The sequence below is a fragment of the Photinus pyralis genome, unplaced genomic scaffold (assembly GCF_008802855.1).
Source record: "Photinus pyralis isolate 1611_PpyrPB1 unplaced genomic scaffold, Ppyr1.3 Ppyr1.4_LG2, whole genome shotgun sequence".
Taxonomy (NCBI): domain Eukaryota; kingdom Metazoa; phylum Arthropoda; class Insecta; order Coleoptera; family Lampyridae; genus Photinus; species Photinus pyralis.
Window position 1 is genome coordinate 47,598,215 of NW_022170403.1, and position 25,503 is coordinate 47,623,717.

Consider the following 25,503-nt stretch of genomic DNA (forward strand, 5'->3'; position numbering starts at 1 on the left):
GCTGTTAGAATAATATCTCGACTACCTTACAGATCTGAATGTCAACAAGCATTCGTCAGGTTAAATATTTTAACCCTTCCCTGTCTTTTTGTACTGGCTTGCCTTTGTTACGCTAAACAAAATATTTCCCTGTATATACGCTACAACCTGATGTACATACACATAATACTCGTTTTAAGGACAATATATGTGTTCCTTTCTGTTACTTGTCAAAAACTCAAAATGGATCTGAATTCTGGGCCAAACAATAATTTTATAACCAATAATGATATGATAGTGTCCAACTGGCGAAGTTCAGGTGTGGAAAAATCCTTACCTGCTCTTCCACTTAACCATTTAACGTTATTTACACAATCTTATTTATAAGGCAAGTCTGAATATACAATGAGCATGGAAACAAATGATGTACGAAAGATATAAACAAACAATAACTTCAAACTAAAGTTAACAATCACAGATTACTTAAAAGCAATTTCTGGACCTGATTTTTAAACTTTTTAATCTCACAACACTTAACATCCAGAGGTAAAGAGTTATATATATTACCAATTACATAAGAAAATGATCTTTCATACATAGTAGATTTATGTTTAGGAATATTGAGTAGATCCTTACGACGGATGTTAATGTTGTGAACATCGGTACGAAACGTTATCTTATTATATAGGTAGGAGGACGATTTATAGGTAACAACGTTATGAAATAGGACCGAGGCATGAAGGAAACGTCTTTTATTCATAATAAGCCAAGAAACCTCATTTAATTTATGTGAAATAGGAAAATTTCTTTTTATTCCAAAGATAATACGGAGACATGATTTTTGTACAATTTGCACTCTCTTTAGAGATATGATTCGTGAGACAGGGACCGTAAACTGTGGAACAAAATGTGAAATGCGACAACACTAAAGCATTGCACAAAGTCATTTTGGAATTTTTATTGAGGAGATGCTTTATACCTTTGAATATAGACTACTAATAATCAAAGCTTTATACTATAAATATATCGCAAGTTTGCATAAGCGCGCTGGATGCACGACTTTATATGTTGTTCAAATCTTAAAGCCCAGGTTTATTGCGTGATCAAGGAACTCTAATTGGGTACCTTTAACTCGTATATCCAGTTGCGATTTTATTTCATCCCTCAAATTTGGATTATGTTGTAATCCAAACAATAATATTTTAGATTTAGAAACATTAATATTTAAGCAATGATCAGCCGCAAAATTAACAAAGTTATCCAAGTCGTTATTGATAATAGTAACAGCTGCTTCAATTTTATTAATTTCAAAACTATAATATACAGTTGCGTGTCACCTGCATACACGTGGTAATTACAATAAAATTACCAATTAATTATTAATTATAATGCTTGCCCTGTGCGCCATTTGGCCACTGACTTTAACACAAAGTGCAAGCTATAACAAAAAAGTGGTCCTGCGTTGCGCCCTTTTGGCAAAAATCGGCTGTCCCTTTTTATTGAAGCACGCTGTATCAAACAATTTGAAAAATTGCCGGTAAAACAAGTTCATTAGGTGATCGAGAGATGGCGCAATTTTATTTCGTCTTTGTTGTCTAATGTCTGCTTGTCGGAGCTGGTTTTTGCGCTTTTTGTAATTGCAGTTGCAGGGAGTGAAACTGTGTGTGATTGTTAATAATTACGCCGCCGTTTTGTGTGAGTAAGTGTTATTAAATATTAATCTCAATAATAAATATTGCCTGACCAAGATTACTGCGTTTCAATATTAAACTTACCAAATTTGTTATCGTCTTTCGTAAACTATTTTGGGGTTAAATTTATAAACCGTTTAGGGTGTGTGACGGTTTCTGCATTTTCTAGAAGAGTTTTTAGCGGAATTGGCGGTAGTTTATTTAAATGGGGCAGTAAGTTTAATTTTAATGTAAACAAAGTGCAGTAGTTTTGGTGGCAATCAAGAAGGTTAGGTTCGTTGCTAAATGAGTGACATTCCCCAGTAGTTGGCGAATTTGATGGAGTGATTGCGTTTCGTTTGGATCTGGCTGTATTTAAATTAATGAAAGAATGGCAACTTTGGCACATCAAGCTGCGGCACTTTTGGATTTTAACCGTAAATTGGACATCGGGCTACTCGACAGTGTGGTTGTTAGTATGTATGCGGGGAATGGCGAAACCCAGCGTGTGGCTCAAGAGGTTCTCACAACACTCAAGGAACATCCGGATGCTTGGACGAGAGTCGATACGATTTTGGAATATTCGACAAACCAACAAACTAAATATTATGCCTTACAAATTTTAGAGCAAGTGATTAAAACGCGATGGAAAGTTTTGCCAAGAAATCAGTGCGAGGGTATCAAAAAGTACATAGTCGCATTGATCATTAAAACGAGTTCCGATCCCGAATCTTTGGAAGCGAATAGGACGTACCTAAATAAACTGAATATGATATTAGTGCAGGTTTTAAAACGTGAATGGCCGAAAAACTGGGAAAGCTTCATCCCCGACATCGTAGGGGCGAGCAAAACGAACGAATCCCTCTGCCAGAACAATATGATTATTTTAAAGTTATTAAGTGAAGAGTTGTTCGATTTTTCGTCGGGCCAAATTACGCAAACGAAAGCGAAACATTTAAAAGATACCATGTGCTCGGAATTTTCTCAAATTTTTACTCTCTGCCAGTTCGTCCTCGAAAACTCCCAGAATCCTCCTCTGGTGAACGCCACCCTGGAAACTCTTTTGCGGTTTCTCAACTGGATACCGCTCGGATACATTTTCCAGACGAAATTAATCCACACGCTTATTTTTAAATTTTTGATAGTACCATTATTTCGTAATGTTACCTTGAAGTGCTTGACGGAAATCGCCGGCGTAACCGTAATGAATTACGACGAGATGTTTGTAGTTCTGTTCAGCGAGACGATGGGCCAACTGGAAATTATGCTACCTCTCCAAACCGATATTCGTAGTGCCTACGCGATGGGTCAGGACCAAGAGCAGAATTTCATTCAGAACTTGGCGATGTTCCTATGTACATTTTTAAAGGAACACGGGACGCTAGCTGAAAGCTCGGCGCCCGTGCTGAGAAACGCCTTACACTATCTCGTTATGATATCCGAAGTTGACGAGGTGGAGATCTTCAAAATTTGCCTGGAGTACTGGAACGCGTTATGTACAGAACTTTATCGTGACGTCCCGTATAGCGGTGCTCAATCGATTTTCTTCGGGAATAACCGACGGAATTTATACCACGAGGTGCTTAATAAGGTAGGTAGTTAAGGTGCTCTAATTTAAATACTTTATAGCTGAACAATCTTATCGGAATAGAAATTATAAATGTAGTTCTGGTCTACAAGGCCTAGGACACGCTACTATCATGGTCCAAATAAAGTCTCTGGAGGCTGGTTTTTTTAATCTTAGTTAAATTTATCTATCAGATAAGTTTAATTGAGGTAAGAAGAACAGGCCCACAAAGGGCTCATTAAAATACTATTGACAGAAATTCAAAATATTTTTGCAGAGAACAAAAATTTATGCATTAGATCTCTCGAAGCGGTCTTGTTAAATGTACGTTTTTAGATGCCACACTTATTTCCGGGTTCCTCAAGAATCTGTATTAGGATCATCATTCCTGTTTTCCTCAGGACTGGATTGCTTTGAAATAAAACTTTGATCTATTTTTTTTATGCCGATTTTGCATGAACTGTAGAGGTATGACCCTTGCTATTTTTACTCATTACACAATTTTTTTTGTTATTTATGGTTTATTTATAATAGTTAAGTGGCCAAATCGAAAAACGACTCTGTTTCTTAGTTCTAACGACATTTTATGAGCCATTTTGGCCACATGGTTTTTTAGATGCAAAAAAAATGTGCTGAATCCGATTCTGGATGTTGCCAGGCCGAATTTTGCACTAGTTCACAAATACAGCACGATGGCGCCACTATCTATGTATTGTGTACTATTTAGTATTAAATTGTTTTCCATATATTTTATTACTTATATATACGTAAGAGTTGGTTAATTAACTTCATAGCTAGTTCGGAAAATGTAGGAAAATATATCCTGTGGTGATATATATAGGGTGTCCCAAAAAAGCTGTGAATTAATTAAATTAGTGTTTTACATTTTCCTCGGCAAATTTTGTTTGTTATTAAATTTTGTGCTTTTTAATAACCGTTGGTAAGTATTTAGGTTTTCTCCTACTATATATATAAATATATATAAATAAAAATTGCGTATTTTTTCCAATGAATTCAAATCTGCAATTAAAAAAACAAAACCACATCGCATTTTTCGGATGAGAACAAAAATGTGACTTTGATATGGAACACCCTGTGTATTATTACATAATATGACAGGTTATTAAATTCTTTATAAAACACTATAGCCAAAAAAAATTTTAAATAACCAACATTTTCAAATTATCGACGATCTCCTAGGAGGAGTGTATAATTTTGCGATGCCTGTCCATCTGTCCCGAGATCTGTTCTTTAGCACGATACCTCGAAAACGAATGGACCGCCAATTATGATGAAATTTTGCATTTGGATTCTCTATCAAATTTGTAGAAGGTTGTACCAGGTTCAAAATTTATTTATTTACCGCCCGCCAAGATACAGACTTTATTTACAAAAAATATTTCATTTTTTGGGGTAATGGTTCAGAAGTAACTTATCTAGAAAACTGTCGGTATTCAGTTGCTATAAACTTTTTAAAAAAAATAGTCCGAACATTTTGTAGATAAAGGTCTAAATTTATAAGATATACAATTTATATATTATTAATATAAAATTTTATTTTTCAAAAACAACTTGAGTTTTTTAGGCGGACGCTCTTATGGAAATTTACATTAGGTGCAGTGGGTACACAGAAGATACCAGGTGTTCAGCAGAGTTGGTCGGCTCCACTCCATTATTAGGCTTTTAAAAATTATTTTGTCAAGCATGATGTCACAATTTTTCTTCGGCAGGTACCTGCTTTCATTTTGAGTTTCTTCATACAATCTTCTCATCATTTTAATCGTTTTAAGTTGAGCCAATTGGGAACGAGCAAAAGTTTTCACGTAAGTGGATTTATTTTGTAGCGAAACTTGCAATATTACATCTAAATTTATAACAAACGAGGGTGAAATCGCTGCTAATCATTTCGGTGTCGATGTTGGAACTTCCATGAAACACTATTCGATTTGCTTATATAGCAAACGGAAAATTTCTAGAAAGATCACGCACATTTTCGAGAATTCCTGAATACACTATATTAACACAAAATGAAAAACACCATGCTCATAATAGTATAATCCAGGACTGCCGAACGTTTTTAGCGTGGGGGGAGGGTCTGTTGTTTATTTGACGACCAGCAGACGAGATCTGTTCTTCACTCCGACAACGAATTTAACAAAAAAACCATCGAGCCATCATCTCGGAATATGACCAATGTACAGGGTGGTCCAAATTGGACACTTTCTTATGGAAACACCCTTTATTTTAAGACAAAAAAATGGATTAATTTTAAAGAGAAAATCGCTGGCGCAAACAGAACTGGGGTATCTCTAATCGTTTGGTTGCAGGAGGGCGCTTCTCGAATTTACTCGATTTCTTTAATGCCTCGTAACTTTCTTATTATTATAGATAATTGGTTTTGGGCAAATTTTTGTTTGACAACTTTTTATGTATCATGTATCACGATAAATAGTTTTTATACAGAGTGTTTGGTTTTCCTTATATGACCCTAAACCACATTTTAGAGTTTTTGAAAAAGAGTACAATTTCCCAAAGTTTGATGTTTCACTTGTTATATTTATATTAAATATTAATTGCAATACATTTTATACATTAAAAAATTTTATTGCAGACATCTAGTTGTCCATGGCGAACAAAAGATTGTTTAAAATGACAATTTCTTGGTTATCTGTATTATGTATTATGACTTATTTGTTTTATTTACGTTATTCACGTTCTTTGTTATTTGTGTCCATTTGAGAAACTCCTCCTAGCGACCAAACGATTAGAGATAGCTGAATTCTGTTTGCGCCAGTGATTTTCTTTTTAAAATTGAGCCCCCAGACACTTGGGGTCCATTTTTCTCTCTTAAAATAAAGGGTGTTTTCATAAGAAAGTGTTCAATTTGGACCACCCTGTACATACATACAGACAGAAAGAAATTTTATTCTTTAACAGTTGCTTAAAATGATATAAATCAAAAGAAACGTAATGAACGTATTTTTACACTGGATCTGTTCAGCTATAAAGTATTAACTTTCAGTCAATTTCCCACTGTAAAATTATGTCAAGCACTTATCCACTTTTTTACCAACAGGTCCGGTATATTATGATCTCAAGAATGGCTAAACCTGAAGAGGTCTTAGTTGTCGAAAACGACAACGGGGAGGTCGTAAGGGAGTTCATGAAGGATACAGACTCGATTAACTTGTACAAAAACATGCGGGAGACCTTAGTCTATTTAACTCATCTCGATTACGCCGACACTGAACGAATTATGACGGAGAAACTGCAGAATCAAGTGAACGGCAGTGAGTGGTCGTGGAAGAATTTAAACACGTTGTGTTGGGCTATCGGGAGTATATCGGGTGCTATGCACGAAGAGGACGAGAAACGTTTTCTCGTCACGGTCATTAAGGATCTTTTAGGTTTATGCGAGCAGAAAAGGGGGAAAGACAACAAGGCGATAATCGCGTCGAATATTATGTACGTGGTCGGCCAGTATCCGAGATTTCTGCGCGCGCATTGGAAATTTCTTAAGACTGTTGTTAATAAACTTTTCGAATTCATGCACGAAACGCACGACGGCGTTCAGGATATGGCTTGTGATACTTTTATTAAAATTGCACTCAAGTGCAGGCGGCACTTTGTGACGACTCAGATCGGAGAGAGCTGCCCGTTTATTGAAGATATTTTAGGATCCATTTCGGCTATCATTTGTGACCTTCAAACTCAGCAGGTTCATACATTTTATGAGGCGGTTGGTTACATGATATCTGCCCAAGTGGATACGGGGACACAAGAAACTCTGATTGAAAAGTATATGTTGCTGCCCAATCAGGTAAGTGCAAGTTTTGTTGTACTATTGCTCTTCCGTTTAACCTGTTTTGTGTTTTATTGAGAATAATGTTTTTCGTTGGGCCGATTTGCTATTTTATCAAGAATTGGTGTCTGCTAATATTTTTCAGCTTATTGGTAAACTAGGGGGCTTTCCAAGTTGTGTCAATACGGAACGTTTGCAGAGAACACTCTGTATGTTTTTATATACGAGTACCTATGTGAAACCACACTTGAAAAATGTTTGAGTCATTCCATATACTGATTGTATATTATTTATTATTTGTTAAAATCAAGTGCTTTGCTCAATTTTTTAAAAAATCACGGGACATTTTTTTTAAGGTTTGACTAGTCTCACTAACTGTGTATCTTAATGTTGTCTCCTGTAGGAGTGACAGAGAATATCTCTGCGTACGTAGGGAGTGGTGCAGTGGCAGCCCCTGGAAAGTGAGCATGTCACAGTATCTTAGAGGGGCGTCGTCTCTTCTTCTGAAACTAGCTGGATAGTAATGCAGGTCTTCATTTAAGATTTTATTCAGACGTGGAGGAGGAGTCTAACGAGCTACAAAAGTTCTTTCACGCCGTAACGGCCTAGTTACATTTATGAGGGTCGAACACCTCATTTGCACAAAATAAAATTGAATCTCTTCACCACTGGCAAAAAATTGTCTTTTTATTATACCTGAATCACAATCTCCGTTTTAAACACTCAAATGCGTGCGAAAAAGGGCCTTTAAAACACACGTGCTTTAAAGTTGCTAAGTACCTAACGATACTTCAAGTATGACTTTTGAAACTGTCATCTGGATGAAATAAAAAATCCTCTTAGGTCGCTTTCTGTAAATGCAGAACATTCCTTTGACTTTTGTACCTATCCTTTGATTGAAGCTTTCACAAACGCGCGTAATTTAGGGTATGCTTCCAAATCTGTTCCACTTTTTAATCGCAGCACTGCTTTAAAGTTTTGAATGAATGCACCAAAATATAGAAGATTTAAATACCTTTGACATTTCTTTCATATATGCCAGCATTATGGATGCATTTAAGACTGTATTCGTAAGTAACTTCCTATTCATCCATGGAAACAACTTTTCATATTCTTTATAATAGGCTTTACTGGAGTTGGATTTTACACCTACTAACGTTTGTTTAGATATTATAACAATCGATTTAATGGGCGGTGTATTATCTTTTTCAACGGAAATCGTTTAATTCACAAAAACGATGATTTTTGTAAGCAAACGTCAAGTGACATTTCCATGGCAATCGTGAAATTAGGAACACCCAGCCCACTTAATTAGACATGTATTCGAGTATAACGTCAATATGATTTCATTGTATTCCCTATTTTTAAATTATACTGCAGGTATAATAAAAAATACTATAAGATACTCGTGTATAATTGGTCTTTAAAGCACTTGCAACGTTAAAGGCACTCCGCTTTGCGTCGTGCCCTTAAACTCGTTGCGCGTGCTTTAAAGACTTGATTATACACTTGTATCTTAATATACTATTAAATTCCATGTTGTATGTATATAAACATTTTTGTTTATCACAATGTGTTTAGTGTCAATCCATTTAATTCCGTTTTTTTTTTTCGTGAAAAGCGGTTCTCCAACTCCAAAATGTTCCTTCACATATATTTTAGCACTTGTAAATAAAAGGCCTTGCTACGAATCAGGCTGTAATTTGTTTATTCCCACATATAGAATTCAAGTACTTTAGCTCACAATTTGTCACAAGACCGAATTTGTTCCTCCACAGCAATACTCAAAGTTTATCTCACAATCACCTAAAACAATCCCGCAATCAGATTCGCAATCCCCCAATCTTTGTGACAATCACATTGGCAATAGTGCACGCCCACACATGTTTTTAGGTACAATCACATGCCACGCGGAGTTAGGCAAAAGAGTGATTGCACCTAACCTTTATTTTTTTAAATGGAACGCCCTGTATTACTTAATAAACCCCTAAAGCGGATCTAAAAAAGTGGCACAGCACCTTGGAGTAACCATCATTGGATTTGACCTATTTTCAATAGGCTTGTTACATAATAATACGCAAAGTTTGAACCGAATCGGTCCAAGCGTTTGGCAGTTATGGTGTTCACGGACGGACAGATGGACACCATCGACTTCCCTATAAAGCTTAGATCGCTTTGCTCTGCCGCTTAATACTCTAAAAATACAGCATATTAACTTTTAAAAAATATAAACACTAAGGATGATATTCAAAAAGGTCTTAAAAAAGATTTTAAAAAAAAGGTCAAACGATTTGATAAATACAACAAAATTTCAAAAAAATTTTTGAATCTTTCGGTTTTTTAAATCTTTTGAATCTATTTGAATCAATATGGAATTTTTGTAGTGTTATATTTTGGAAAAGTTAGTATTTATTAAAGGAGATATAGCAAGATGTTTCTTACAAGTTTCATTATAATCTGCCGATTTAAAATAAGTGTACGGGATCAGGTAAAAAAGTTATAGGACCTAACCTCATTTTTTTGTAGTGGAACGCTCTGCAATTTTATTCGAAAAAGAGCATATTAAATTCGATTTCAAAAAAATATAACCTACAAAAATTTAAAAAGTGCAATATTAGATTTTTTTAAAATTAAAAAATTTCAAAATGTTTAATTATTTTTTTTAATATTTGAACCTTTCTTAAATGTTTTCATTCTTTTTAATCATTTTGAATTTTTTTTAATCACTTGTGTTTTCCCTATTTATTGCGATTACGTTATATATTAAAAAAGAAAATGTTAATATGCTATCTTTTTAGATTAAAATATACAGGGTGTTCTATTTAAATCAGGTTAAGTCCAGCAACTTTTTTGCGGACATCATATATGTGGGCCACCCCCCTATTAGATTTATGGGATGTATAGAACTTGTTCCATTGAAATACTCTTCTTTTTAGCACATTTCCACAAAATAAAAAATGTACTATTGTGGCCACTTTGTCCGTCAGTCTGTCCGTCCCCAGTTCTTCTACTTTTTTCGCTATTTGGTTCGTTATGCTGTCAAGGTTTGCAGGAATTTTTTCTGTGCCGCTTACGAAAAAAGTTATGGTAAAAAACCAATTTTTTTTCATATATGCAGTATGTACCATAATTTAACAATTATGTCGTTTATTAACAATCCTCGAGATTGTATTGTATTGCTGTCTGTCTGTCTGCCCATCTGTCAGTGTATCTGTTTGTCCGTCCGTGTGCACGATAGGTTTTGTATTTGCGCAATCCATTTTTTATTTGTTAAATACTGAAAATGAAACTTTGTATGTAGGCTGTAGAGGCAGATGGCGACCTCGACTAAAAGTAAAACTAGTGCCGAGTCAAAAAATATGTTGGGCGCATGCACAATCGGATTTTTTATTTGTTAAGTTATTTAAATGAAATTTTTTATGTAGGCACCTGGAATAAAGGTGAAACTAATGCCAAATCAAATAATTTGTTTTGCGCATGCCCAGAAATACCCTGAAATTTTAGGGTAGGATTATTTTTATAAACTGAAATTGAAGCAGCAACGTGAAAAATGGATTGCACATGTGCAACGCTAACTTTCTTATTTGTGGCCGGATTTTTACGAAATTTTAACAGAGTTTGCTTGATGCATCTTACAGTATGGGAAATAAATGCCCTCGCCCAGCTCTGTTATTTATAAGTGGTTGTATAGTTATTATTATTATGTATTAGCCAAGAGCATTAAAGATAATTTATTATTATAATGCAATTGTAATTCACAGAGTAATGCGCTTTTTATAAATCGTTTACGATTACCTTTTTAATTTGTTATTTGTGTGTATTTATAAGTACCTATGTTACCAACTGAGAATTCCCTAATGGCCAACATAAATGAATATGTTTCTTGCTTAGGTAATGTCCGTGTACCTATAACAACTTGAGCAGCACCAAAAATCTTTGTCACTCATCCACATTCGTCTGCAATCATGCATAATTACATGCAATCACAATGCAATCCTCTAAAATCCGACAATCGCATTGCAATCCCCGGATTGTGGTCACAATCGCAGCAATCATTGGGTTAATCGTGGGGATTGTCGCAATACTGTCACAAAATTTGAGACAATGATATTCATTGCAACGCAGTTAAAGATATCGACCGCGAATCAATTTTTGCACACACTGGTCGTACGTGGTCGTTCTTGAAGTTAAACGAAACCTTCCCTTTTTTACTTGAAATAAATCAAGAATAATAGTAATTGCCTACTCAAATTGGTACGTACTCGCTTGCGAAAATCAGCTTAGATCAAACCTCGACTGGCGGTGCCCTAACAACCAATAGAAAACCAGCATTTCGTCTTTTTCAGCTGGCTCAAATAGAATGAACACAACTTTTAGGTTCGAAGAGATCATGGCAACCGCACTCGCTTTCCCCAATACTTTTCACGTTCGCTATGAAACAGTAAATATGACCAAAATACAAATTCAAAGCCCAATTTTTAAAACTGCAAAGCAACCACCTATTACAACGCCTCTTTCTTAATTTCCGTTTTATATTGCCATATTCGCCTATTCTCCTCTGTTTTTATTTTGTTTAGCTTTGTTGACTAGTTTGGCCATTCTGGATTTTTTGTATCGCAAGTGCCATGCACCACCAGGGTTGCTTGGCAGTCTTCAGAGGACATGCCTGTTTATAAGGACTTAAGATGGTGCCGGTCAAAATATCGACTGCATCCTTAAGTTTAGCTGGCATTGAGTGGCACTCCCAAGGGAATATTCTAAGTTTTCTCCTATATAAGAGTATGTCCGTGGTATTATTTTTCATAATGTTATGTAATAATTTGTCACTTTCATGGTTGATATTCTCAGTTTGAAATTGGACTGTTTTGGGGGTAATTATATTACAAAAGGAGGATTTTCTTGATTCGCCATATTGCGCCAAACGAAAAAATTCTTGGCTCTGAAGTTGTGTTACTACTAGTTCTTAATATTGACAAAATGTCTTTTAGGTTTGGGACGATATTATATGCCAGGCGAGTAAAAATGTGGAAGTTTTAAAAGAAATCGATTGCGTCAAACAGCTCGGAAGCATTTTAAAGACGAACGTTCGCGCGTGTAAGGCTCTAAACCACGCGTACGTCGTTCAACTGGGTCGCATTTATTTAGATATGCTCAATGTGTATAAAGTTAGTATGCGGAATCGAGGTACTCGCATAGATCACACTCTGAATTTGTAGGTTATGTCTGAAAATATTACGAAAGCGATTGCTGTGAATGGTGAGCAAGTAACGAAACAGCCACTGATCAAGAGTATGCGTGTTGTGAAGAAGGAGACCTTAAAGTTAATATCTGACTGGATATCTAGATCGAATGATCACGCAATGGTACTCGAAAGCTTTATCCCGCCACTTCTGGATGCGGTCCTCTTGGATTACCAACGTACTGCTGTACCGTCAGCCCGCGAACCGGAGGTTCTCAGCGCAATGGCAACTATTGTAAACAAATTAGAGAGCCACATAACATCAGAGGTAAAATTTGCCTAGTAATTGTTACCTCCTGATCATCTGTTACAGGTTCCGAAAATTTTTGACGCAGTCTTCGAGTGCACCTTAGCTATGATAAACAAAGACTTTGAGGAGTATCCGGAGCACAGGACGAACTTTTTCCTTCTACTCCAATCGGTGAATAATCACTGTTTTCCCGCATTTCTAAGCATACCTCCAGCCCAATTTAAACTCGTTCTAGACAGTATAATATGGGCGTTTAAGCACACGATGAGAAACGTCGCGGATACCGGATTACAAATACTACAGAAACTTTTACAAAACATCGAAATGCACGAGCAAGCCGCACCGAGTTTTTACCAGACTTATCTCACCGACATTTTGCAGCATGTGTTCTCCGTCGTGACCGATACGTCTCACACGGCCGGCCTTTCCATGCATGCCACAATTCTAGCGTATATATTTTCTTTGGTTGAGACTGGTAGAATAAATTGCCAACTTGGCCCGGGAAATGACAATGTATTGTATATTCAAGAGTTTATCGCGTCTCTACTCAGCGCCGCGTTTCCACATCTCACCGATAACCAAATTAAGATTACGGTTCAAGGACTGTTCAATTTGGATCAAGATATACCCGCTTTCAAAGAACATCTTAGAGATTTCTTAGTTCAGATACGGGTAAGTGGTTGTGTAAAATGATCATTTTTTCTGTCTCTAAATTAATCACTTATAATTGCACAAGAGGTTTGTATTTTACCGAGTAAATTTGGGTTGTTTAGGTAATGAAAATCTGTTGCCTAGCAATTAGACGAGAAAAACTGTCAACTAATAAAAATGCGACACCGAAGGTGGAGCATTTTTAGGTTGACAGTTTTTCGAGTTCAATTGCTAAAAGGCAACAGATTTGAATTGCAACAACACAAATTTACTCGGTTTAAATACAAACCTCGAGTGTAATTCAGCAGGACAATTTAACGAACAAGAAATTCGCATAACTAATCAATTACTGACAGACGTCAAACTAGTCATATGGGAAAGGATAATGCGATAATTGGTTCGAAAATGAATAAGTGAAAAAACCACTAGTGCATTTGTCGCTGGAAAAGTTGCAGGTAACTTTTGCCGCTGTCAAGGTGACAATTGCACTGCGGCTTATGCGATTTTTTATACATGAGTTGAATTGTCACTTATAATTGCACAAGAGGTTTGTATTTTACCGAGTAAATTTGGGTTGTTTAGGTAATGAAAATCTGTTGCCTAGCAATTAGACGAGAAAAACTGTCAACTAATAAAAATGCGACACTGAAGTGGAGCATTTTTAGGTTGACAGTTTTTCTAGTTCAATTGCTAAAAGGAACTTCGGCATTTATAAGGTCTTTGATTATCCGTTTGAGGTAGTATTTAGTTGGAATGACTTGTCGTGAATTGCTATTATAAATTGCGTAGCTCAGAAGAGCTTATGTTAGAAGCTCTAACTTTGGCTACAAGGGTCCTGGGTTCGAATCCCAGGTAAGGCATGGCTGTTTGTGATTGTATAGTGGGTTGAGTGGGAAGAGTAGCAAATTGCTAACACTCCACCCACTATAAAATAAAGGCAATTAAAAAAAAAAAATCCTTCTACGTTTCCATGCCGAAGCCAGGCTAAAGAGGCTTCCTTATCTGTATGTTTTTGTCGGAGAAAATGTGGGTACTTGCCGTGAAGTGGCTTTGAAAGCCAGGTAGTGAGTTTATCTGTCGTATTTGTTCGTGTGCTTGTCATAAGTTGAGTGGTGTAAATGATTTGTCTGACTGGATGATTGTTTTGTATAGTTCGTTCTTTCATCTATAGAAATAAAATATTTATTTATTTGTTTAACCAGACACCATACAGAATAAAAATTCCAATTACATGACACTGGGGCTCTGAACATACAGGGTGATTCCTATAGTACCTGCCACCGTTTGGGAGCGTGTAGGTGGTGCGTAGGGGAGTATTTTGATATAGGATACTTGGGGTCGGAAATCTAAAATAAGGGTGCCAGAGCCAAATTTACCTTCTGGAATTTCGCGCCTGTAGGTAGGCAACCCAACCGGCCGACGGTGCACACGGAGCGATCTCAGGCGGCGATGTGTGGCTGACACTTGATCAGAATTTTGTTTAAACCCTCCGCGTCTAAATGCCCATAATTACCTGATTTTCCTGCGCGAGGTGCTACCAGAACTTTTAATGGATGTTCCAGTGAACTTGTACTGGGACCACTGGTTCCAGCACGATGGGTGCCCTGCTCACTACGGGCGGCAGGTGAGGGAACACTTGGACCAAACCTATCCGGACAGATGGATCGGCCGTGGATGTGCGGTGGAGTGGCCTGCCCGCTCGCCCGACATCACCCCATTAGATTTTTACTTGTGGGGTGTGATGGAAGCGCACGTCTACGAGACTCCCGTCGAATCCGAAGAGGACTTAATTGCGCGCGTCGTCATGGCCGGAGAGGCTGTTGGCCAGGACATAGGAGTCTTCACGCGAGTTCGAGGGGAGTGGTTGGCTAGATGTAGGAAGTGCATTGAGAACAACGGTGGCCACGTTGAACACTTGTAAACGTTATTGCTTTTGACTGTCGTTTTCCCTCCTCCCTCCCATGTCGCTTCCTCGCGCTAACTCGCTCTGCATCGCTCCGCGCGAAACGTCGGTCGGTTGGGTTGCCTACATACAGGCGTGAAATTCCAGAAGATAAATTTGGTTCTGGCGCCCTTATTTTGGATTTCCGACCCCAAGTGTCCTATATGAAAAGACTTCCCCTAGGCACCCCCTGTACGCTCCCAAACGGTGGCAGGTACTATAGGAATCACCCTGTATTGTTGCTGGTTGTTGATTTGTATTTTATGTTGTTCCTCCATATCAAGCCCAGCTAACAATTTAGGTGTCGGCAACCGGAGGCAAAAGAAATTCGACCAAAGTAGGTGGAAATTATGTAATGTTTATGTTGAATAGGTGAAAGTAAATATGTTACCTATTAGGCACTGGTGACATATTGGTGAAATGAACACTTATTAGGATGCAACAAACTATGGTAGTGGTAAATGGTCATCTAATAGGTGAGGTACGTTAAAAATACCAATTAAGGAGTGGCATATACCTAACTTTGTATCACCTAATAGGAGCAGTAGGTAGAAGGACCTTATTTGTGCCAATTTGTAACCTAACTAAAGGGACGCTTGTTACCTAATTGGTAATATTTTCGTTCCATGACTTATTAGGTAACTTTGTTCATGTTATAAATGTAACCTAATAGGAGATATAGACCAAAGTCGAGAAAATGACTAAATAGGAATAGAAGAAAATTTCATAGACACCTAATAAGAGAATACGGTTACTTACATTTCGACTAATAGGTTGAAATAACTTGAATATTTCATCATTAAGTTTTTTCGACCTATTGGTCGAAACGACAGATCACCTATTTAGTACCATTTCACCAAAATAAATATATTTCACTCGAGTAAAATAATGACGCGAAAGTGCCGGTCTGTTTCACCTATAATCTGCTCACCCAACAGATGCAGTTAAGCCACTCCCAATAAATTTTGGCCAATGTAATAACAGACCCGTTTCACAGTCACAAAATTATAAAAACCGGGAAATTTAAAATTGCATATCACATTGTACGACGAAGTTATAAAGAGTTATGTTTTGAATATTGACCTTTCAACACACAGCAGTACATAGTTTCAAATTGTTTATTAAGTTCAAAAAGATTATTTTGTTCGTATAAATGATATTAACGGAAAATTGAGGCAAGGTAAATACAAAATGCAATGATAGGTTTGACGTTAAGACCTAAGGATGTCAATTCAGATACGGCAGTTATAATTGGAAGCAAATTAGTTGCGGTTGCGTGTGTTACAGATTTTGAAAATTCGGGCAATTAAAAATGTTCATTTAAATTTGCCGGGAATTTTTTGGGAGGAGCTTTACTGCATCTGGTGGATGAACAGATAATAGTAGGTATCAATGTCAACCTAACAATAGGTAATAGGTTGTGAATCCCTGGTAGTAGGTTGCCATCATAAGTTGTGTTGCAAACAGGTGATCTACCAAAAGAAGTTACATGCGGTCCTAATAGGTGTCGATTTAGTGAACGTAGGTGGAGTTTGGTGTTAAGACTTACACTTAATAGGTTGGTTTAGTTAGTTAAGGTCGAATTCCCAACATACTTAGTTGCGAATACACGTATTAGGTATACTTAAACAGACCACCAATAAGTATATAATACGGTATTTACATGAATTTGTTACAATTAGGTGTATAAAAATTGGTAATATTGTACACCAATTAGGTAATAGGTATCAAAAGTAGTTTGTTCTTCCAACTTGAAACATGAGGTCGAAAATATAGGTGCAAATTAGGGTATTCTACTTATTAGATTAATATAACGAGAAGGCAGACATATTTATTGGCTAGCGTAGACGGCCGAAATATCATCATACATATTTTTTAGCAGTAATGAATAAATATGTATTATACAATTAAAATCTAATTATATTTAGGTATTATTAATGATTGTATGTTTGAATAAAATACTTAAACTGCCAATGTACAACTATAAAAATGAAAAACGAATAATTATTTTTTTATTATTTTTATAATAGTTATTTCAGAGGGGCTTTGTGTTTTTTGAAGGCAGAAGATATATGTTTGTCATAGAAAATGCATTCGCACGAAATATTTCTACATAGAATTCATAAAATTAAACATATTCAATATTTTACATATATAATAGGTAATTTGTCTGACATAACGCCAGCCATAAAGTTCATAACAGTATTCTTATTGACTGTAGGTACTATTCTTTAAAAAGAGAGGATAATAATGAAGTATGGTTATAAGTTCAAAACGACATGTAGAAAATAAGTAATCCGCCACGTCGATTGGACGTAGAAAATTACCTAATAAGGTGTCTAGACACCTAACACCTATTAGTTAAATCACACCTATTCAACTTATTTCTCACATCGAATCAACGTGTCAAAAAACACCACTTAAGTCGATTCGACGTCGAATTTATGTTATACTGCACTTATTGAAATTGGTGTCGTTACTTATTTGAAGTCGAATCGACGTCGAATCACACCTCAATTGCTAGCTGGGAGGGCTCCTCTTCCTCCTTCTTTCCATTTTAGATTAAATCTTTCTACTGCAATTGGTGGTTATTAGTATTTTATTTATTTTAATAATAATAATGTGTTTATTTCCACCAAATTTTCACAGCTTGATGCTGGTTTTAAGTTGACGAACTAAGCCAAGTCAACAACACTTTTGAAAGTTACTGCGGGGTTTGGTTGGGAAATAGTCTGGTGTGGGTGCACATTTTTTAAATTACCGATTTTTGTGTAGTGAGATGTATATTGCGATCCATGTTAATTTGTTTGAGGTTGCAAGGAAAAGTGTGAGGTGTGAGTCCTGTAGATAAAATTATAAGCGGTAATAAATCCTATTACTTTATTTTGCTTCCAGGTTGATTTAATTTCAGCAGCTAGTGGCTGATATTTCTCCATCTTTTCATTGTATTTATCTTTGATGCTTAGATCTTGATTATTATTATATTTATTACAACTGTACAATATTTACAGTGTCGTCACTTACATAATATAAAATAATTATACCCTAAAAAATACAGTACATACCGAAAGATATCTTGGCTAACTGTAAAAAAAACAGAACAATCCCAGTTCGTATTGTAATCTGGAATGTACCAAGGCAAAGTAAAGAGCTCTTAAGTGCTCTTGCTTTACTATATTTCTGGTAAAATAGAAGGTTTTTCACTATTGGAATAATAGAGAGAGTGCAATCGAGCACAGTGTGGTTCTCTAATTAAAACAATGTTTTCATTTAGAAAATCTTTTCTCAAAAAATGTGTCAATGCAATAAATATTAATATAGATTAATCTAAAAGTACAGTAAACTTATTTTTCGCCTAAATAAAAATAAGTATAATGCTGAAAAACATTTTTTGTAATTGAAAAAATCAAAGTGCTATCAAAACGGGAATTATGGCACAACAATCTATAAAGAGGGCAATCTAGTTCTTTTTTTTAGCGTATTTTCCAACTCTGCTATGTATGACCACTTTCTCTGTACGTCCGTCCAAGTCCTTAACTACTCCTACAGTTTTCAAGATATTTTAGTTCGATCTTTTTGTAAAGTAAAGAAATCCAATCTGCGCATGCCAATTTTCTTATTTATGGAGATATTATTTTGAAATTTATCCATAGATGCTTCTAGTCAAGAAAAACATAGCTCACACACCTATGGCCCTTTGGGAAGTCCTAATCAATGCATGGAAAATGCGCTAAAATTACTCGCGTTAGTTATTAGTATAATTGTAATAAAAATCTTAGTATATTAGTAGTACAAAGTTGGGAATTTGTTTTCTGTTGAGCTGAAGAATTAGGTACATTACACCACAATCCATCATAAAAGCTTGCTTAAAATCACAGTTTTTTTCTCATGACCTATTCATTAATTTTTTTATAGGAGTTCACTGGACAAGATGACAGCGATCTTTTCTTGGAAGAACGGGAGAAGGCTTTACAGCAAGCACAAACCGAGAAACGTAGAGTTCAAATGACTGTACCTGGTATCCTAAACCCGCACGAAGTACCAGAAGAGATGCAGGACTAGCCCGTTGGTAAAAATTCGTTATTTAGGAATAAATTAAAAACATTTATTGTTTAGATGGATATTTTTGTATCTATGAGTTTTTACAAGCCGTGCAATAGTTTGTGTTTTGTATTTGATTACTAAAACCGAGTGTGCGCCACTGTAACATTTGATATGGGTTTCCTGTTGTTCGACCACAAAAATAAGTATAAAACACTTACTATATTGCACTTATACTGAGAAAGGTCATTTTTGAGGCTTTTGCGCTAATATGCCAATAATGAAAGCGTAGTAAACAATTGACCTGGTCTTTGTTTTTGTAACTAACTTTACTAAAAAAATTTGTATAATTGATCAGATATTGTTTTTTAATTGAGAGTGATTTTCTTTGTTAGAGAGTATGAATGGGTTATACTGGGTGTTGTGAACTTGATTAAAGTTTAATGTAATAGTTATGTAATGGATAGTTGTTTAGGTAAGATTGTTTATATAAGTTTTTCTTTAGTTTTGTTAAGGTTTTGACCAAACAAGTTCCCATTTTTGATTTTTTTTTTAAATAAAAATTATGCGCTTTTTTCACCAATTTTTTTCTGTACTTATGAATGTATTTATCTTTAATGGGCAGTCAGGTTTCATTGTTAGTTTGTTACTATTGTATGGCAGCGGATTTATGAATAATTCGGTAATACAACGCAGTGGTTACTAACCAGCGATATTTTGTACAAAATTTTCATATTCAATTGTAAAAATGTTATACTAGCTTTTAATACTGCATCTGGATGATTCACAATGCCTGCCATATGAGAAAAAATTTTAGTTCCTCGCTTAGCTAGTAGAACATTTTCTCACCTATTAATATTAATTTGGCATTTCACACCGATAATTTCCTTTAGTTTTGTGGCTGTAAATGGGCTAACGGTTGCGGTTTTACGAATTGCGTTTGCTTCTGTTTTTATAAGACTCCCATTATCACGACATTGCCCCCTATGAAAATGAGATAGCAATTAGTTACATCTTTTGTACAAATAGAATTCTGATAGTTTGCTTTGTGAGCAGTTCAGATATTTTAGAAATATAATGTATAAAACGAATTTTGGTATTTCAGTAGAACACCCTGTATATTCCAGATTTGAGCCTGTAACTCTTCGCATGTGTTTATTTTGGTAATAAATTGACGTCGGGGGTTTAGTTTTGACAATTTTGATTCAATAACGGCAAGTCATAGGAATAAGACATTAAAAAGCTGCATCTCTCGATTTTTATAATTTTGTTTTATGATTGCACTTAGGCAACAATACAATGAAAGGTACGAGTAGTTTGTAAGAGAGATTGGGATCAGAACAGCCTTTTTGGCTTTTCAATATTATTTGCTGAAGAGATGGTGATTAGCCCTTTGCCAGATTCTGGACTCATTTAGAATGTCACACACCAATGCTGGAGACACTTCTAACTGAAAGCAATTTTGGGGTAACATATTGTGATATTGCCATAAATTGTTTTCCCTCATACCTCCCCCGAACTAATAGATATACTCTGGATTGTCCACTACCTCACTAGTGTGGCTGTTCTTTTGAAGGGGGAGGGAATATTTCATGCTACACTCGATTTGGCTTTTATTACCTTATTAAAACTGCCTGTAGATGTTGAATATTTAATCCAATGTGACAAGTTTTGTTATAAAAATTAATACAAGCAACTCATTTAAAACCTAATGGAAAATCCTCTGTATTCGGCTGTAGCTAGTGTTTGCCAATTTGATAAATCACAGTGGTCTATTTCACAACCGGGGGATCCGATATGGGACAGCCAGTTAATCCTGAAACAGATACATTCGTTGAACCTGCGGAATTCACAAAAACTTCAATTTGGAAGTAAGCCAAGTGCCTATTAATTACTTGGCACTTACATTGCTTCAATATTGGGTTTATATCCTTGCGCAATACCAACAATTGTACCCTTTCTAGTGTTTTTAACCCATCCAGTAATACCCAGTTGTTCTGCAAATTCTCGACAGTGCTTCGTAAAGTATATCCCTGTTGAATATATACATTGCATACAGAAGATAATAACAGCCATACAGTACCTTGAACTCGTCCAAAAACCTCAAAATCTACAGAAACCAAAGGTACAACTCCGCCCATTTCGTATGAATTTACTAAACGATAGTATTCATTCAAATAATATATTTAGCACATTGATTTAGAACGACGCCGACGCTGCATGCGTCTATTTAAAACTGAACTACGCTTCCTACATTGTTTGGAGGAGTTACTTACATAATGTATTTATTTTTATTTTGATACGTGCCAATAAATTGTTATATCTTTAGATTTGTTTTTTGTGTATAGGTAATTGTTTTCTAATTGGTTAGTTTTTGAGGGTGGATGTGAAAAGTTCAACATTATCCAATAGGTAGGTAGCTCTACAAGGTACAGCTATACATACTTGAAAAATTTAGATATTCTCATGTAAAAGTTAGATATCCAAAATTTGGCGTTTCAGTCAGACGGCTTATACTTTTTATTAAGTTAGAGGAATCGAGGAAAAAAATGCCACTTAGTTTGTTTAAGGCGCCCAATACACAACGCACATTTTCACGGCGGCCTCAAAAGCTTTATCCTCTCAATCAATATGGTTTTGGATTTAATTACCTAAAAATTGCTTCAGATCATTAAAGAAGCTGATTACTGCACTAAGGCTTCCTTACTCAATTTCGTCAGGCGTTTGGAGGGGCCTAACCGAAGGCAGTTTGTCTGCATTCATTGGCATACTTCCTCTGTTTCGGCTGCTATCATCTTCAGCTATTTCTATATATCTTGTGTAGTTGGTACTGTAGTCGAAGGTGGTGGGGAGCCGTTAAGGGGTTGTTGTTCTTGCTAGCCTATAGATAAGAGCTACAGCTTTTGGCTGTGATGCGTTAGGCTTGTGCAGGATTGGGTTGCATTTACTGCCTCTGTGTGAGAGTTCCATTTGAGCTTTTGATCAAAAGTTGCTGCTAAATGATTCTCCTTGGTCCATGGTAAGGTTAGTAAGACCATCCCAGCATAGGTGCTTTACTTGCTCGGTCATTCTCTCCTCTTCACACAATTTTTTGATGATGTGCAGCGGAGAGCTCATGTAACTGGCAGTTGCCTAGCTGTGTATGTCGATTTGCCTTTTGCGGTTGGTTTGGTAGTACCTTGCTTGTGAGGAATTAGTCTAGAACCTTTTCCATCCCTTTCAACAAGAACGAATAGAGACCGATGGGTCTTGAGAGGTTCCAGCCTAGTATATACAGCGTACGATGTTAAGACTAAAATTTCAAAAGCACCATTTTTTAGCACATTTTCCAACTCAAGACGCTCCGTCCTTCTGTTCATCCGAGACCGCAAGCAACTACCCCTACAGTTTTCGATATATATTTAGTTCGCTCTTTTTGAATTCGGTATAGCTCTCTGGCACCTGAACTAAGCAAAATCTTGACGGTTAATATGTGTGCATGCGCATTGCGCAATGTCAATATTCTTATTTATTAATATATTTTATTGAAATTTTGACTACAAATGCTTCTAGTAAAGACAGACATATCGCATACTGTAAAATCAACTATCTTGTTTATGGAGCCATATCTTTGATATTTTAACCATTGACGCGTTTAGTAAAGAAAAGATAGCTTTATTACACCTATGGCCCTTTGAAAAGTACTAATCAATGTGCTAAAGATATATCACTATACTTGTCTAATTCACAAAACTATAACAACGCGAATTCCTGAATATTTGTATTTTAAAATTGAAATTCGTGGAGATCTTCATGATCGTAGATTAAGAAATATTATGGACATTCAAATACCTGCGCACAGTACCACACGTTACGAAGCTTCCTTTAGTTACCTCTCTGCCTATTTGTAACAAGGTTCCTCATGTTTATCGGTCGCTACCTCTGCAACCATTTAAAAGGAAAATGAAAAATCTTTTGAAAAGATATTCACTCTTAGATGGCTAAACGGTGCTTCTCGGTTAATACAAATGTAAGGATTCTACAGGCCACATTCTATAAGAAGCAATAAGACAACACCTATACGGCATGCCTTCTATACTGGTGAGCGAATATTTAAATCACAAGCACGATGTGTAAGCATAGCTATGTTGACGTTTGCAAATACGTTTGTATAAAGCAAGAAAAATAAATCTAAATCTAAGAAAATTTTTTTTCCGCGTCGATCTGAGACAATATTTTCTTCGGGGCTCAAAAAAAGGCAGTGATTAACCTTCCTTTTTTACCAAAAATCGACTGCACCAAAAATTCTCGGGAAAACACTTTTTCCTATTAATTTGGGTGCGTAGAATCCAAATCAATTTGTACTTTTTCGATCAGACCTCTCAATCAAAAGTTATAGACTAGAAAAGAATTCAAAGGGCTGTTACTTTTGAACTAGTGCCCAATCTTGGAAATGTTTGAAATTATGGATTCTACAGGCCACATTCTATAAGAAAATTTTTTTCCGCGTCGATCTGAGACAATTTTTTCTTCGGGGCTCAAAAAAAGGCAGTGATTAACCTTCCATTTTTACCAAAAATCGACTACACCAAAAATTCTCGGGAAAACACTTTTTCCTATTAATTTGGGTGCGTAGAATCCAAATCAATTTGTACTTTTTCGATCAGACCTCTCAATCAAAAGTTATAGACTAGAAAAGAATTCAAAGGGCTGTTACTTTTGAACTAGTGCCCAATCTTGGAAATGTTTGAAATTATGGATTCTACAGGCCACATTCTATAAGAAAATTTTTTTCCGCGTCGATCTGAGACAATTTTTTCTTCGGGGCTCAAAAAATGGCAGTGATTAACCTTCCATTTTTACCAAAAATCGACTACACCAAAAATTCTCGGGAAAGCACTTTTTCTTATTAATTTGGGTGCGTAGAATCCAAATCAATTTGTACCTTTTCGATCAGACTTCTCAATCAAATGCTGTGGGGTTCCCCAAGGGTCCATATATTAGGTCCATTGCTATTTTTATTGTACACCTCAAATCTCGGCAATTGTTTAAAGCATGCTAAATTTCACCAATACGCAGATGATACCCAATTGCACTACGACTTTCTCGAATGTAAGATCGAACAAGCGGTTGAATTCATGAATAGTGATATATGCAGAATAGTTCAAACGTCCGAGGATCATGGCTTGCACATTAATACTATAAAATCATCGGCTATGTTGTTTGGGAAGAGAAAGGCAAGGGAACGACTCAAAGATTCAGTGCGAATACGTATAAAGGACTCAACCTTACCAATTTCAAAGTTGCGCAAAAAACCTTAATTGGTGTGATAATGGATTCTGACCTTAGATTTAAAAAACAGGTGTCAGAGATGATAAAGAAAGCTTTTTTAAATCTGAGATTAAGTTTTCGTAACAGGCGCTGCATCAGTCAGCAGATAAAAAGTATTTTGTGCGAATTGCTCGTCCTTTCCCAGTTTAATTATTGTGATGCATTGTACGGACCTTGTTTGGACGCAGCCGATAAGTACAGGATACAAAAAATGCAAAACTCGTGTTTGCGTCTGATTTATGGTGTTAGGAAGTATGATCGAATCCCTCATAAATTACATGAGATAAAATGGCTGAATATGGAGAATAGGAGATTCGGTCACTCTGCTAACTTATATCATAAAATAATCTCTAGGAAGACTCCACGGTATCTCTATGAGAAGGTCGGACTGAGCTCAAATAGTAGGTACGCTGCGTTAATCACCCCTCCATTGCATAAATCAACACTCTATGAGCGCTCTTTTAGCTACAACATAGCGAAACTTTACAACTCCTTGCCGGACTCGTGTAAAAGATTGCCTCCTCTTAAATTTAAAAAGTACGTCCAACTATTCTTACTTGATAGTCAGTTGCAATAAACTCGTCAATTTGGTCTTTTTATATGAGCAAGTTCTCAGTCCTCATATCGAACCACACATTCATTAACTCGCTTTGTCAGCTCAGCATTCATCTATCGTCCTCAAGTTGTGCCGCAACCATATGCACACCAATTTATATTGTTTATTTAGAAGCCATATAGTCTTTCGTTTCAAACATTATATGTATATTTGGGAAATGGGTTAAGTGGAAGAGCGAATGCAGTTTCTGTTGATACTGCAGTCGAACTTCGCCCAATTAGCTACCTAGCATACAGAATTTGTTTTTCTTTTGTATCGTATGCATGTATTCAGTTGTGAGTAGCTAATAAAAGTCATTATTATTATTATTATTAAAGTTATAGACTAGAACAGAATTCAAAGGGCTGTAACTTTTGAACTAGTAGCCCAGTCTTGGAACTGTTTGAAATTATATGGATTCTACAGGCCACATTCTACAAGAAAATTTTTTTTTCGC

The 25,503-nt window shown here is 36.0% G+C and overlaps 2 protein-coding genes across 6 annotated transcripts; one reads left to right on the forward strand and one right to left on the reverse strand.

The window, feature by feature from the left end:
* Nucleotides 1-1,560: 1,560 nt before the first annotated feature.
* Nucleotides 1,561-20,232, forward strand: LOC116162879 (exportin-1). Of its 5 annotated transcripts, XM_031476639.1 has the most exons (8): nt 1,561-1,678; nt 1,974-3,240; nt 6,293-7,036; nt 12,007-12,183; nt 12,235-12,525; nt 12,571-13,179; nt 19,016-19,169; nt 19,217-20,232. In XM_031476639.1, the coding sequence occupies exons 2-7, from the start codon at nt 2,041-2,043 to the stop codon at nt 19,160-19,162; spliced, it is 3,168 nt and encodes a 1,055-aa protein (XP_031332499.1). In that variant the 5' UTR covers nt 1,561-1,678; nt 1,974-2,040; the 3' UTR covers nt 19,163-19,169; nt 19,217-20,232. The 5 variants fall into 5 exon arrangements, with proteins under 5 accessions (XP_031332499.1, XP_031332494.1, XP_031332495.1 ...); XM_031476634.1 differs by having other exon boundaries at nt 19,016-20,232; XM_031476635.1 differs by having other exon boundaries at nt 1,575-1,678; nt 1,977-3,240; nt 19,016-20,232.
* A 546-nt stretch (nt 20,233-20,778) lies between these two features.
* Nucleotides 20,779-21,392, reverse strand: LOC116162880 (acylphosphatase-2). Its single transcript, XM_031476640.1, has 3 exons — nt 21,225-21,392; nt 21,048-21,174; nt 20,779-20,957 (listed from the first exon to the last, which is right to left on the reverse strand). The coding sequence occupies exons 1-3, from the start codon at nt 21,280-21,282 to the stop codon at nt 20,843-20,845; spliced, it is 300 nt and encodes a 99-aa protein (XP_031332500.1). The 5' UTR covers nt 21,283-21,392; the 3' UTR covers nt 20,779-20,842.
* Nucleotides 21,393-25,503: the final 4,111 nt, after the last annotated feature.